Here is a 13589-nt window from a genome sequence, read left to right on the forward strand (position 1 = left end):
TCATTATGGACTTCGTCTTGTTGGGAATTGAATGAAATAACGTTATTCATATTCCCAAATCTTTCACATAAGAAACATAAAATGTTTCCTGCATCCACAGAAAGTTTTGGGGAGCTCCTCGCCTTTTCGACTTCTCCATATCCATTGAATGGAGGAATATGCTGATCTTGAGGAAAAACTTATAGACCTGCACCTACAGAAAAATTGTTAGTTTAAAAATGAACTGATTTGTGTCGATCTCTTCGGTTGTCTGCTCCTTGTCTTGCTATCTCCCTGTTGATAGGTAAGACAAAAAAATTTTATGCAAAAATAATTAAAACATGGAGGAAAAGTTTTAAGGAAAATAAATTTTCAAAAAAAAAATAGTATTTGGAAAAGGTCACTGTCAAGAGTCATGTCACGTCAAGCTTAATGAACGCCTTTGAAATTGATGTCTCGAGGTCTATCCGATTACTTGTTGGGAAGTATTCAAAGTTGCTCTAAACTACCGATAAACCTCGTTGATTTTTTTTATTTCTGTTCCAATTTAGCCTTAACGTATCCTTAACTGTTGGTGAGGAAACCATGGTATTTTTGAGATTCTCTCAAAAATTCTGTCCCAGTTGCAAATCTCAAAGTAACTGCAGTCTTGACTTGTTGGAGAGATCTTCTTCTTGAAAATTTGAGTCTTTCTCAAAAATTCTGTCCAGTTTCTATTGTAAGGAAAAATAGAAATTTTACGGGAGATATGACCGAGCCGTTATGGCGCCTACGTATCCCGTTGAGGCAGGAATCAGGTCAAACGTAGTTCCCCCTTTTAGGATTAACAAAAAAAAGAAACTAAAACAAAGAACCGACTGAGGCCGACATAGGCTGCATACATATCTCATTCTTGAGAATTCAGGTCGAACATAGTTCAAGAATATGAAAGGAAACAAATTAAAAAGGATAAAGGGGGTGACCGAGTCCGACATTATCTCATTCTTGAGAATTCAGGTCAGACGTAGTTCATTACAAAAGGAAAAAGTTCTAAACAAAACGATTATAAGCAAATAGAACGATTACAAGGAAATGACAGAAATACAAACTAAAACTTCACACATAATATCTCTTAACAGCTTCTGAGTTGATCGGTTTCGGCCATTCTGTGCCATCCATCTCTGACAGGACCAATGCACCTCCAGATAACACTTTGCGAACCATGTAGGGTCCTTGCCAATTTGGTGCAAATTTCCCTTTGTACTCATCCTGATGAGGGAAAATGCGTTTGAGAACTAACTGATCAATTTTGAATATTTTGGCTCTTACTTTCTTGTGGAAAGCACGAATCATTCTTTGTCGATACAGTTGACCATGACAAACAATAACCATTCTCTTCTCATCAATCAATGTTAACTGAACAATCCGCTTTCGAACCCAATCAACATCACTTAATTCAGCTTCTAGGATAATTCTCGATGAAGGTATTTCAATCTCTACAGGTATAACTGCTTCTGTTCCATATACTAACAAGTATGGAGTAGCTCCGATTGACGTTCTGACGGTCATTCTGTAACCCAACAAAGAATAGGGCAACATCTTGTGCCAACCTCTGTGATTGTTAATCATTTTTCTCAAAATCTTCTTGATATTCTTGTTGGCAACTTCAACAACTCCATTCATTTGGGGACGATAAGTAGTTGAATTTCGATGAGTAATCTTGAACTGTTCACATATCTCTCATCAAGTGATTGTTGAGATTCGCTCCATTATCAGTAATAATGGATTCTGGTACTCCAAACCTACATATCAAATTATTGCGAACAAGATCAGCTACAACCTTCTTGGTCACCGACTTATACGAAGTTGCTTCCACCCACTTGGTGAAGTAGTCAATGGCAACGAAATGAATTTGTGTCCGTTAGAGGCAGTGGGCTCTATTGGACCAATGACATCCATGCCCCAAGCTACAAACGAAAGTGAACTCATAGCATTGAGTTCGTGAGGCGGCACTCGAATCAAATCACCTTGCACCTGACATTTATGTCATTTCTACACAAACTTGCAACAATTATATTCCATAGTCATCCAAAAATAGCCCGCTCAAAGGATCTTTCTTGCCAAAGTAAGCCCATTCATATGAGTACCGCAGACTCCAGCATGTATCTGTTCAAGAAACTTTGCAGCTTCACTAACATCAACGTATCTGAGAAGACCTAAATCTGGAGTCCTTATATAAAGGATTTCCCCACTCGGAAAGAAATTGAGGGCCATACGGTGTATCAACTTCTCTGATTGAACGTTGCATTCTCGAGATAAATTTCGGTCTTCAAGTACTTCTTGATGTCAAAATACCAAGGTAAACCATCTGGTTCTGCTTCAACATGTGAACAATGGACATGCTGCTCTTTTACCTCTATATCCACTGGATCAATATAACTTGTATCTGAATGCTTAATCATTGATGTAATGGTGGCAATAGGATAGGCCAACTCATTTTGTGTCTTGGGAGTATGCCTGAATTCAATCTTGCGAAATCTCTTGCACAACTTTTGTATATACCGCACATACAGCGTGATCTTTGGGTTCTTCACGGCCCATTCTCCTTGAACCTGGTAAATTAGCAAATCTGAATCTCCAATAACCAACAGCTCATGAACGTTCATGTCAATTGCCATCTTCAGACCAAGGATGCAAGCTTCATATTCAACCATGTTGTTTGTGCAATTAAATCGGAGTTTAGCCGCCATAGGATAATTCTGACCGGTTTCTGACACTGAGACCGCTCCGATACCTTTCCCTTGGTGGTTTTTCGCTCCATCAAAGAATACTCTCCAACCAGGGTATGCTTAAAAAATATCTTCACCTTCGTCGGGAAAATAAGTCTTAAGCGGTTCGTACTCCTCATCAACTGAAGATCAGCCAAGGCTTGTGCTTTTATCGCCTTCTGAGTCACATACACAATGTCAAACTCACTCAAGAGCATTTGCCATTTAGCCAACTTCCCGGTTGGCATAGCTTTATGAAAAATATACTTCAATAGGTCTATCTTGGAAATGAGATACGTGGTATACGAAGACAAATAATGTCTCAACTTCTGAGCAATCCAGGTCAAAGCACAATATGTCCTCTCTAAAAGAATGTAACGTGCTTCATATGGAGTGAATTTCTTGCTTAAGTAGTAGATGTCTCGCTCTTTCTTCCCTATTTCATCATGTTGACCAAGCACACATCCAAATGCGTTATCCGACACAGACAAATACAGTAACAATGGACTTCCTTCCCGTGGAGGAACCAACACCGGTGGATTGGACAAATAGTTCTTGATGGCATCAAAGGTAGTTTGACATTCTCCGGTCCACTTGGTCAAGGCATTTTTTTCAACAACTTGAAGATGGGCTCACACACCACGGTGGATTGAGCTATGAACCGGCTGATGTAGTTCAGCTTTCCCAGGAAACTCATCACATCTTTCTTGGTCTTCGGAGGAGATAACTCTTGAATCCCCTTGATCTTGGAAGGGTCAAGCTCTATGCCCCTCCTACTGACTATAAATCCCAACAACTTGCCAGCTGGCACTCCAAAAGCACATTTAGCGGGATTTAACTTCAAATTGTATGGACACAGACGATAAAAAAATTCCTTAAATGAGTCAAGTGATTCGAACTCTCGCGGGATTTGATTATGGCATCATCTACATACACATTGATCTCCTTATGAATCATATCATGAAAGATGGTGGTCATAACCCTCATATAAGTAGCACCGGCATTTTTGAGACCAAAAGGCATCACCCGATAATGATATACACCCCAAGGCGTAATGAAAGTTGTCTTTTCTGCATCTACTTCATCCATGAGGATATGGTGATAACCCGCATAACAATCTACAAATGACTCCATCTCATGCTTAGCACAATTATCAATGAAAATGTGGATGTTTGGCAGTGGAAAATTATCTTTTGGGCTTGCTTTGTTGAGATCTCTGTAGTCAACATAGATTCTGATCTTTCCGTCTTTCTTGGCAACTGGAACAACGTTGGCTAACCAAGTTGGATATTGTGTCACTTCCACTACTTGAGACTCAATCTGCTTGGCAATCTCCTCTTTGATCTTTAAACTCAACTCAGGCTTAAACTTTACAGTCTTTTGCTTTACTAGACTGAATTCTGGATTAATCGGCAATTTGTGGGACACCATATTCGTACTCAGCCCTGTCATATCTATGTAAGACCAGGAAAATACATCAATGTATTATCTAAGCAAACGAACCAAGTCCCTTCTCTGAGCTTCGATCAGATGGACACTGATTTTGACTTCTTTGATGCATTCCTCATCTCCGAGATTCACAGTCTCAGTTTCTTTAAGATTTGGCTCGTGTTGGTTCTCAAATTATCAGAACTCTTCAGCAACATGTTCAGTTACCTTATTTTCTTCTTCATATTCCTCGCATTCGTCATCACTTGCTTCATTTTGTTCACTCGGTTCATAACATGACATTGGCAAGTTTTAAATTATTATTACTGAAATCATAAACAAACAAAGTTAGAATAATAAAACATAATCAGCTGGGTAGATAAACAAATTTTCGACAAAAGAGACTTTTCATTTAAATTGAAAGACAAGCACAAACTTCGGCCATGGCCATGGGCCATTTTGCCTTTTTAAACATTACGGGGGAATTTAAAAAACTCAAACAAGTAAAAATTGCATAAAGGGTGGGTCTCGGGCCTCTTCCGGACTACCACCGAATTTAAAAACAAATATAAACACATGTCCTTTCTACCCAAATGAGCGGGGAATTAGGAGTGGTGTGGAAGTCCAATTTTGCAATTTCTTCTCAGGTTCTGCAACACATATGCCTGATGTCCCAGCCTCTTCCTCGATGACCGCATCTATCTCCTCGAAAAGGCCCAAAATTCCTTCCCCGAGACCACCATCGTCGACATACTCTCATATTGGAAATTGTTGGTACAAATGAGGAATTGGCCTGGCCAATGCTTGATCAACACTCTTGTTCTTCATCTCTGCTTCATCATCTGTAGGGACATACCCTAAACCAAACTTTGCTCCATTTGCGAGAATTTCGATAGGTTCGACGGTTCCTTGAAAATGCTTCTCCAATCCGAAACCTGGTTCGAAATTGCTTCAGAGCATAACAATAGCAATCATCTTATACACAGAAGACATATGGGGCTGGGGAGCCAAATCATCACCGGTGGCATTTACCAGCTCTACCGTGTAGAAATCACAACCTCGGGAGACCTCATCAACGATCAGTGCATACCCATTGGAATGAATCCCCTCACCATGAATGACCAATTCCTGGTCCTTCCAAATAAATTTTATCAATTGGTGAAGGGTAGACGACACAACTCTAACCATATGGATAAACGGTCTTTCCAGAAGCAGGTTTTAACTGGTGTTGATATCCAACACCTGAAACTCCACGTTAAACTCTGCAAGACCCATCTGAATTCCCAAGTTTACTGCACCCAACGTGTCTCTTTGCACTCCATCGAAAGCCCTCACATTGACTTGGTTCTGGTGAACCTTTCCCAAGTCGAAGTTTAGCTGCTTCAGAGTAGAAAGTGGGCAAATATTGAGACCAGATTTGTCATCGACCAAGACGCGATTTATGACCTTGTCTCGGCATATAATGGTGACGTTCAGAGCTTTGTTGTGCATCTTGCCTTCAAAGGGCAGCTCTTCATCACAGAAGCTGATGCAATGTCCTCGAACAACTTGGTTTATCATGGCTGCCAGATTATCACTGTTAGTACCCATACGCACATAAGTGTCATCTAAAGCCTTCATCAAAGCTTGTCTGTGCAGTTGTGAACTCATCAGCAAGGCCTATACGGAAATTTGAGCACGTGTTTTCTCCAGATGCTTCACGATTGAGTAATATTTTGGTTACATTATTCTCCAGAACTCTTCCGCTTCTGCTTCACTAATTGTCTTTTTAGACTGATCTTTTTTCTGCACTCCCTGGGCTAGCTCTTCTGGTGTGTAGCACCTGCCGAATCTGGTCATACCCTGGGTAACAGCCGTTTCAATCACAAACTTCGATCGGGTAAGAGGTTCTCTTGGCACCAAGGCAACAACCTTCTCGGGTGTCAGAATCACAAACTCTTTCTCCTCTCTAAAACTCAACGAAGCTACATCCATTTCCAGTTCATCAGGAGCGATCAGAACTATTGCCTTAGTCACACACCAATCATCATCCGTCTCTATCATATTGATAGTGACACCTTTATGATTTGGCAAAGGATTACTATTGACATTGGGCGCGACTATCTGGAGAGAGATCACTTTTTGGTTAATCAGATCTTAGATCTTATGCTTCAGGTTGATACGGTCCTCGGTATCATGTCCAACATCGTTGGAGTGATATGCACACCTCTGATCAGGTCTATAAAACCTTGAGCTAGTGTCAATTGACTTGGGCCCATCTGGATGAATATATCTTGCCTCAATTAATCGCTCAAACAACTTTGTTCAGCTTTCAATGAGCGGAGTGAAAAATCTAGCGGGCTTTTTCTCAAATCTAGGATGGGGGGAATCGTAATTTCCTTGTTGAGGAGGAGGCATTTGACAATAATTTGGAGCGTTTGGACGAGGGGCTTGATATCTTGGATATGAGTTGGTTTGGTAATTTGGCTGTGGAGCTTGGTAGTTCGAGGTGGGGGGTATTTTGGTAAAGTGGAGCTGGGATTTGGTACATTGGGGGAGGAGTTTGGCAATTTGCCTGAACGTTGGCACTGTTGGGGGTGAAGTTTCGATAGTGATGAGTTGGAGTCTGGTAAACTGGAGGGGGAGTATTTTGATAACTGGGGAATGGGTATTTTGGTAACTGGGGGAGGGGCATTCTGGTAATTAGCCTGTGTATAACAAGTCGGGTACAAACTTTGTGAAGGTCGAAAATGACCTTGGTATGATGAAGATTTCCTTGGGGTCTTCTTCCCCTCATAAGAGATAGAAGACACATCTTCTCTTTTCTTTTTCAACAAACCCGAGGATCCAGGTGAGGCAGCAACATAGGAAATCTTCCCGATTCTTAATCCGTCTTCGATAGTCTCACCTACTTTGACTATCTCAGCGAACTTTGCTCCAACGAGCAATATGATTCTATCATAATATTCGGGCTCTTGAACCCGTACAAATACTTCGACAATTTACTTCTCAGACATAGGAGGCTGAACTCTAGCTGCCTCCTTTCTCGATCTGTATGCAAATTCTCTGTAACTTTCATTTGATTTCTATTTCATATTTTCTAAGGAATAACGATTAGAAACGATCTCAACATTGTAGGCGAATCGTTTGATAAAATCCTTAGCTAGAGCATTCCAACTAGGCCACTATCTTGTTTCATGAGATGTAAACCATTCCAGAGCCTCTCCACTCAGACTTCGGCTAAAAAGTCGCATCAGTAAAGCTTCATCTCTTCCAACTCCCACGAGCTGGTCACAGTAGGCCCTCAGGTGCGCTAAGGGGTTCCCTATTCCTCCGAAAACGTCAAACTTTGGCACCTTGAACCCTTCCGGGAGGTCCAAATTTAAATGAATGCATAAATCCTCATAACTCAAACCGGCAACTTCAGGAATACACTGCAACTGTTTCATGGCCTTTCAGATCTCTTCCTTCATTTCCAGCTTGACGGCCTCTTCCTTTGACCTCCACTCTCTCTCTCATTCCTCATAGAGGTCGAGCTCAAAACCATTGGCGTCATGCTCATTGGGGACTGGGATTTGGAAAGTGGCTTTTTGAGGTAGAGGTGGAGCAATGGAGGGACTTTGGGCATTTTGAGGGGCGTGATAGTTTTGAGGAAAAGTCTGGGGGCTGGTATACTGATTTTGGTGAAGGAGGGAAGTTTGCGGGTTGTTAACGTTTTGGTTTTGAGGGGGTGGACCAGTTTTGGTGGTTGGCATTATGGGGAGGAAGTGGCGCTTGGAGGTTGGTATTTTGAGGATGGGGTGGTGTCTGATAAGAGACGGAGGCATAATAGGGATTTTAGTTGGTTAGGTCGATGGTTGAGGGATTCTGAGCAGGATTGGAGGGTGGGTTTTGGGCTTGTTCTGCGTTTGAAGGAGGAAAGTGAAGTGGAGGCCTTCTGTCTGCTGGATCATTGAAAACAAAAACCGGATTAGGCAGATCTTGCCTTCTCTGCATTTCGACCCGCATCTCAATGATCTGTTGCATCACCTGCATAATTAGTTCGTTCTGATCAGCAATGACGGGCTGAGCCACGACAACATCGGTAGGACCAAGCTCTTCATTGTTGTCACCCATTACTGATTTTCCCTTCTGTGAGTTTTGACCAGGGAAGGAATCTTTAGGAGCCTTAGATCTTGTGAATTAGGGATGTTCAACTAGCTTATCAACACAGATCAGTTCTAACTACATGTAGAAGAAAACAACTCAAAGGAAAATCTGTTAGTTTTTATTTAGGACAAATAATGCAAAATATCACATAGAGGGCATATAAACACATAAGAGTTGCTTCGTTTGAGAACATGTTAACCCACGAATAATGGGGGACTGATTTTTTTGAACAAGCATGAATTTGCTTGTTTTATTTTGAGGGTAGTGACTCAAAAATGTTAAATTGCATTGAGCTAAGGTCTTTTTGCTGCATCTCTCGGCATCTGTTGATGTGAATTCAATGTTTCCTTGTAAAATGAAAGGGGGAAAAGAAAAATTTTAAAATATAGGGCCATGGATTGAAAGGCTGCCTACGTATCTCCCAAGGAGAATTCAGGCCCTACGTAGGTCGAATACCAAAGAAAATTCTCGTTTTCATTCATTCATTTGATTGATTACAAGGAAAGTGAAAAGAAAACATGCAATAAATCTCCTAAAACAAAGATTATGCCTAGAAATTCACCTATAAGCCTGCACTTTAACTATTACCAGAAACGAGCATCTAATAATTAACCTTAATTTTTCAGTATCAGTTAAAGTAGATATAAAGTACTTCCTCTATTTAATCTATTTATCTTATTTTTACTTTATATGAAAATTTTAAAAATACTTTTTAATTTTATAATGTTAAAATATCACGTAAAATAAAAATTAATTTTATCAAAAATAAATTCTTTTTAAATAAATTAAAAGTAAAAATAAGATAAATAGATTGAAATGAGGAGTATGTTTTTGCCTCTCCATCTCCAACATTTTGAAAGAGGTTTAAGGATGTTGGGATTCTGTGTTCAATTATGAAGTCCCACAAAGACAATGACGCAAGATGCGGGTACCTTCTGACTACTATAAATTGCACATACTCCTACATTCTTGGAATTTTTCACTATATATATATATACACATTTTCCACTCTAAAATTTCTACAGTCTTTTTGTATATTTTGACAACAAAATGTCAAGAGTCTTAAAAATTTACTTTACAGCTTTGAATAAGTATTTTCCTTTTTCCTTTTTCCTTTTTCCTTTTCAGAAATAAAAAGGAAATTTCTAATTCTTTTATATTTTGCAATATTTAAAGACTCATTAATCATTTCATTTATTAATTATTTAATTTCCAAGACGGACGTGAAACCATTTACTTAAACAAAGTTAATACTTTGAATTTGCAATTTAATTTAAAATAATACAGCTGTTAGTTATATTTTCCATATTTTAAATTAAATTACTCAATTTACTATCTTTTTTCCCAATTTTCAATCTTTTATTTTCTTCCTTCAACTTTTTTTCAACCAAAACCCTAATTTCACAACTTCTCAAAAAAACATAAAAAAAATTACACTCTTTTTTTCATTTCTGAAAATTAGTAGCTCTGTGCTTTGCTCTGCAGTGGTAGAAGTTTGTTTAGTTGGTGTTAATTTTTTGTTTTGTTTAGTTGGTGTTAATTTTTTGTTCTGTTGTATTTTTATTTGTGTGCAAAGAAAATTAATCAATCTTGCTGTTTTAAGTTTTCAGTTCTTGCAAAAAATTGATTTAAGGGGTTTTGGTTTTTTTACTTATTTGATTTTTTGTTTGCTCTGTTGTGACTTATTTGGTAAAAAGATTGTATTTTTACTGTTGTTTGTTGCTCAAAGGAAATTTTCTTGATTTTCTCTAATTAGGGATTTGGGATTTAAGTTGTTAATTGTTTTCAGGGTTTAAGGGGTTTATGAATGGAGGACAAAGAAGGGGTTAATAGTTCTGGGGTTATAGTTAAAAGTAATGAATTTTCTGAAAATTATAGAATGACCCCAATTAATGAAAATGTGAATGGGTTTAATGGAGCAATGGCTGCAGTTATACCTGCAACTTCAATGAGTGTGGCAGCACCGTCTACGGAAGGGAAGAAGAAGAGGGGAAGGCCTAAAAAATATAGACCAGATGGTTCTTTAAATACTGCATTATCACCAATGCCAATATCAGCTTCAATTCCACTTTCAGGAGATTTTTCAGGTTGGAAAAACAGTGGAAGCCGCCCCGTTGAATCCTTTAAGAAGAAGCAGCAAAAAATTGAGCTTGGAATACCAGGTAACAATTATAGAAGCTTGAACAGAGGTGTTATGATTTTTGATGTGTGTAGTTTATCTTATTTATATGGTCTACACACTGTCGAATATAGTTATTTGTGACTACTAATATACACAATGCTGAATTTGCTGGTGTAGAAAGTTTTTTTTTTCTTTTCTGAATTCTGTTTTGTTCTGCATTCTTTCTGTTCAATTTGGGTCCCAGGTCTCTAAAATGGTCTTATTTTTTGGTATTTATGATGCTGAATGAGGGTATATTTTTCCGCATCTATATTTCAGTAGTATGATGCAGACAGTAGAGTATAGCACTTGGTATGAATTTTAATAAGCTTTTGTGGTCACACTATTGTGTCTACCCAATTTTTGCAGGGAACATGATGTGAAACAGAATAAAGAACTACTCTCTCCATTTCAATTTGTTTGTCAGTGTCGGTTGTTTTGCAAGACAGAACAAATACAGATTTTGAAAATAGGTTGTGGTTAAAACTATAAAGGTTATTTTATCAATCTAATAATTTTATAGTTCATTGCACTGCAGTAGAAATGAAAAAAGTTACTTTATCAATCTAATGATGCTATAAGTCACAACACTGCAGTAGAAAATTAGAAATGAATAAAATGATGTAACAAAGCATGGATGTCATGCAAGACAATGTTCTGTCATCTACTATCCTAGAAGAAATTCTGATTCTGATGTCATAGATGTTATTTGAACTAGAAAACTAGTAATAACAATGATAATATTTTACTCCTCATTGATGAACAACTTATATCATGTATATTTACTTTACCCTGATAAAAGTAATATCCTTTTACATGATTTTTTCAAGAGTTCTTCAAATTTTAATGATACCAACAGGTGCCTTCTGTGGCAGTATATTATAGTCTATGCTCTCAGAGTTATAACAAGAGAATCATCAGTATGCAATACTTAAAAATATATTTCAGCATTAAAGTATGCATAAACTAGAATTTTCAGTTGACAGAGAATAAGCTAAAATCGGCATCGGGAAACTAGAATTCATGTGGATGAGGGAACTGGTTAAATAAAAAAGGAAAACAGATAGACTTCTTTGTGAAATCCTGTTTCTGAAGTAATCTATCTAGATATCTTGTTCATTTTATTTGTAGGAAGATTGATATTATTCGCTTAAATGCTCAGTTTTGCATTATCTTGAAGGGTCAGGTCTGTTTGTGCTATTATTGAACTTGTATTTGATTTCCTTAGGGGAAAGGGTGGCGTATTCTGCTGGTGCAAATATATCACCACATGTAGCATACTCCGTTGGTGGAAACTTTACACCACATGTGTTTACTGTTAATGCTGGCGAGGTATGCCATTACGTATCAGTGTTTCATATGTTCTTACTGCAATACTACTACTTTCAAAAGCTTGCTTTATATTCAGGTAGCTTTCTTTATAGGCATAAACTTAATTCACTATGTCAAGAAATGAAATTGCTTTCTTTCCCCACCATTAGATTACCTGTTGAACATCAAAGAACTTTTGGATCTAATTAGCTTCTTGTAACCATGTCTGCACTTCTATTTCCATGGCTTCGTCAAATGCATTGTGGACAGTAGCAGACTAGAGAAAAGAGGCATTTTGTGACACCTATGGGCTATGTATGTCTATGTAAACATATATAGGTGGATGATTAAATTAAAATAGGTAGGCCCCTTCCTCCTTGCGTCTTTCTTTTTCCATATGTTGAGAGGGATGGGAGGGTTCTGGCTTTCTGCAATCCACTTTATCCATAAAGCAATACTATAACAACAACAACAACATACCTAGTGTAATCCCACGGGTGGGGTCTGGGGAGGGTAGGTGTATGCAGATCTTACCCCTACATTGGGAGTTAGAGAGGTTGTTTCTGATAGACCCTCGGCTCAAGGAAAAGCATATCAAAGCAGTTTGGAAAAGAAACAACAGAAGTGAAGAAGCCACGACAAAATACTAAAGATAGCATGGCAAAACATTCTGGAAAAAGGAACTGTGACTCCAACAAAATAATACTATAATCGAAGTACAAGAAACAACATATAGTAGCAGAAAAACAATTCTATATATAACGTAAATATCCCTTTTCTATTGAAGCGTAATTTGAACTCAGATTAATGTATTGGATTTTGCCTTGTTCTAATGCTAGTTTAGGGCCATGTAGCTGAATTCTTGTGGCTATTTTACACTGCTGAACTGCAATGAAGTATATGATGGTGCGGGCAGGCCTAGACCCCTCAAGGAAAAATAAATCAGATTGCCAACTTTTGGGAAAAAGGAAAGTCACAGAGGACAATTAGTTAGGAGATTTGATAATTTAATGGTGGGAGAACAAAGCATTTTCCTATGCTGATGTCTATCTTTTTTTAGATGGAACCAGTGTGGTTTCCAAGGTCTATAATTACCATTTCAGCATGAGAGAGGTTTTGGGAGTATGTCCGATAAGGTTGAAAGACACCTAAATCTCATAAACGTGAACGCATGTAAAATTTTGAAATTGGTGACCAGGGTCTACTTCTACCATATGGGTTTGTTTAACTGGTACTTTAGGTTGATTTGTCTGTCAGAAAAATTGTCAAGTTCTTTTATGGAGATTTATTTCTGTTCTTTCATGGCTTCTGTACTATTTTGAGTTTATCAATGTCAAAAGGATTTCATTCTTGAATTCTATGTATTAGGATGTTGCAATGAAAATTATTTCATTTGCTCAACAAGGATCTAGAGCTATTTGTGTGCTGACTGCCAATGGTGCAATTTCAAATGTTACACTTAGTCAGCTTAATTCTTCTGGTGGAACTTTGACCTATGAGGTATGAGCCCTTTAGTTCTACAATCTTTTCTCCATGCATGGATGTGGTTCATTTGTAGTCAATTCTTTGCATATATTGTATATTCTATATTCTTCTCATGCAATAGAGCTGTTGCTTTCTGCCTGATCTCCTCCTTGTCTTCAAAACGGTAGAGAAATGCTCTAAGGGTTGGTTTGAAGGCAACTTACGTTGGGATTAGTTATGCTGAGATTAGTTAGATTGGGATTTGTATCCTGGTATTACTTCTTATTGATTGTTTGGTTTGATGTATTATAACATGCATTCCATATTTTCTATGAAGAAGTTGTTTGTTTACAAAAATACCTCCCCCCCCC

The 13589-nt window shown here is 38.1% G+C and overlaps 2 protein-coding genes across 2 annotated transcripts in view; one reads left to right on the plus strand and one right to left on the minus strand.

Moving 5' to 3' along the window:
* Window positions 1-1074: 1074 nt before the first annotated feature.
* LOC107062709 (uncharacterized) lies at window positions 1075-1641 on the minus strand. Its single transcript, XM_015313665.1, has one exon. It carries the CDS (start codon window positions 1639-1641, stop codon window positions 1075-1077), a length of 567 nt encoding a protein of 188 aa, XP_015169151.1.
* An 8023-nt stretch (window positions 1642-9664) lies between these two features.
* Window positions 9665-13589, plus strand: part of LOC102583238 (AT-hook motif nuclear-localized protein 3-like) — a 5933-nt gene continuing 2008 nt past the window's right edge. The window contains exons 1-3 of the mRNA XM_006357841.2: window positions 9665-10444; window positions 11672-11775; window positions 13123-13254. Of these exons, the coding sequence (XP_006357903.1) occupies window positions 10090-10444; window positions 11672-11775; window positions 13123-13254 (591 nt within the window). The 5' untranslated portion in view covers window positions 9665-10089. The remainder of the gene's footprint in view (window positions 10445-11671; window positions 11776-13122; window positions 13255-13589) is intronic.

This window comes from Solanum tuberosum, unplaced genomic scaffold, assembly GCF_000226075.1.
Source record: "Solanum tuberosum cultivar DM 1-3 516 R44 unplaced genomic scaffold, SolTub_3.0 scf00255, whole genome shotgun sequence".
Lineage (NCBI taxonomy): Eukaryota > Viridiplantae > Streptophyta > Magnoliopsida > Solanales > Solanaceae > Solanum > Solanum tuberosum.

Coding starts and splice junctions, on each gene's coding strand:
- LOC107062709 (XM_015313665.1), bottom strand. CDS start 1,641: ATGAATGGAGTTGTTGAAGTTGCCAACAAGAATATCAAGAAGATTTTG.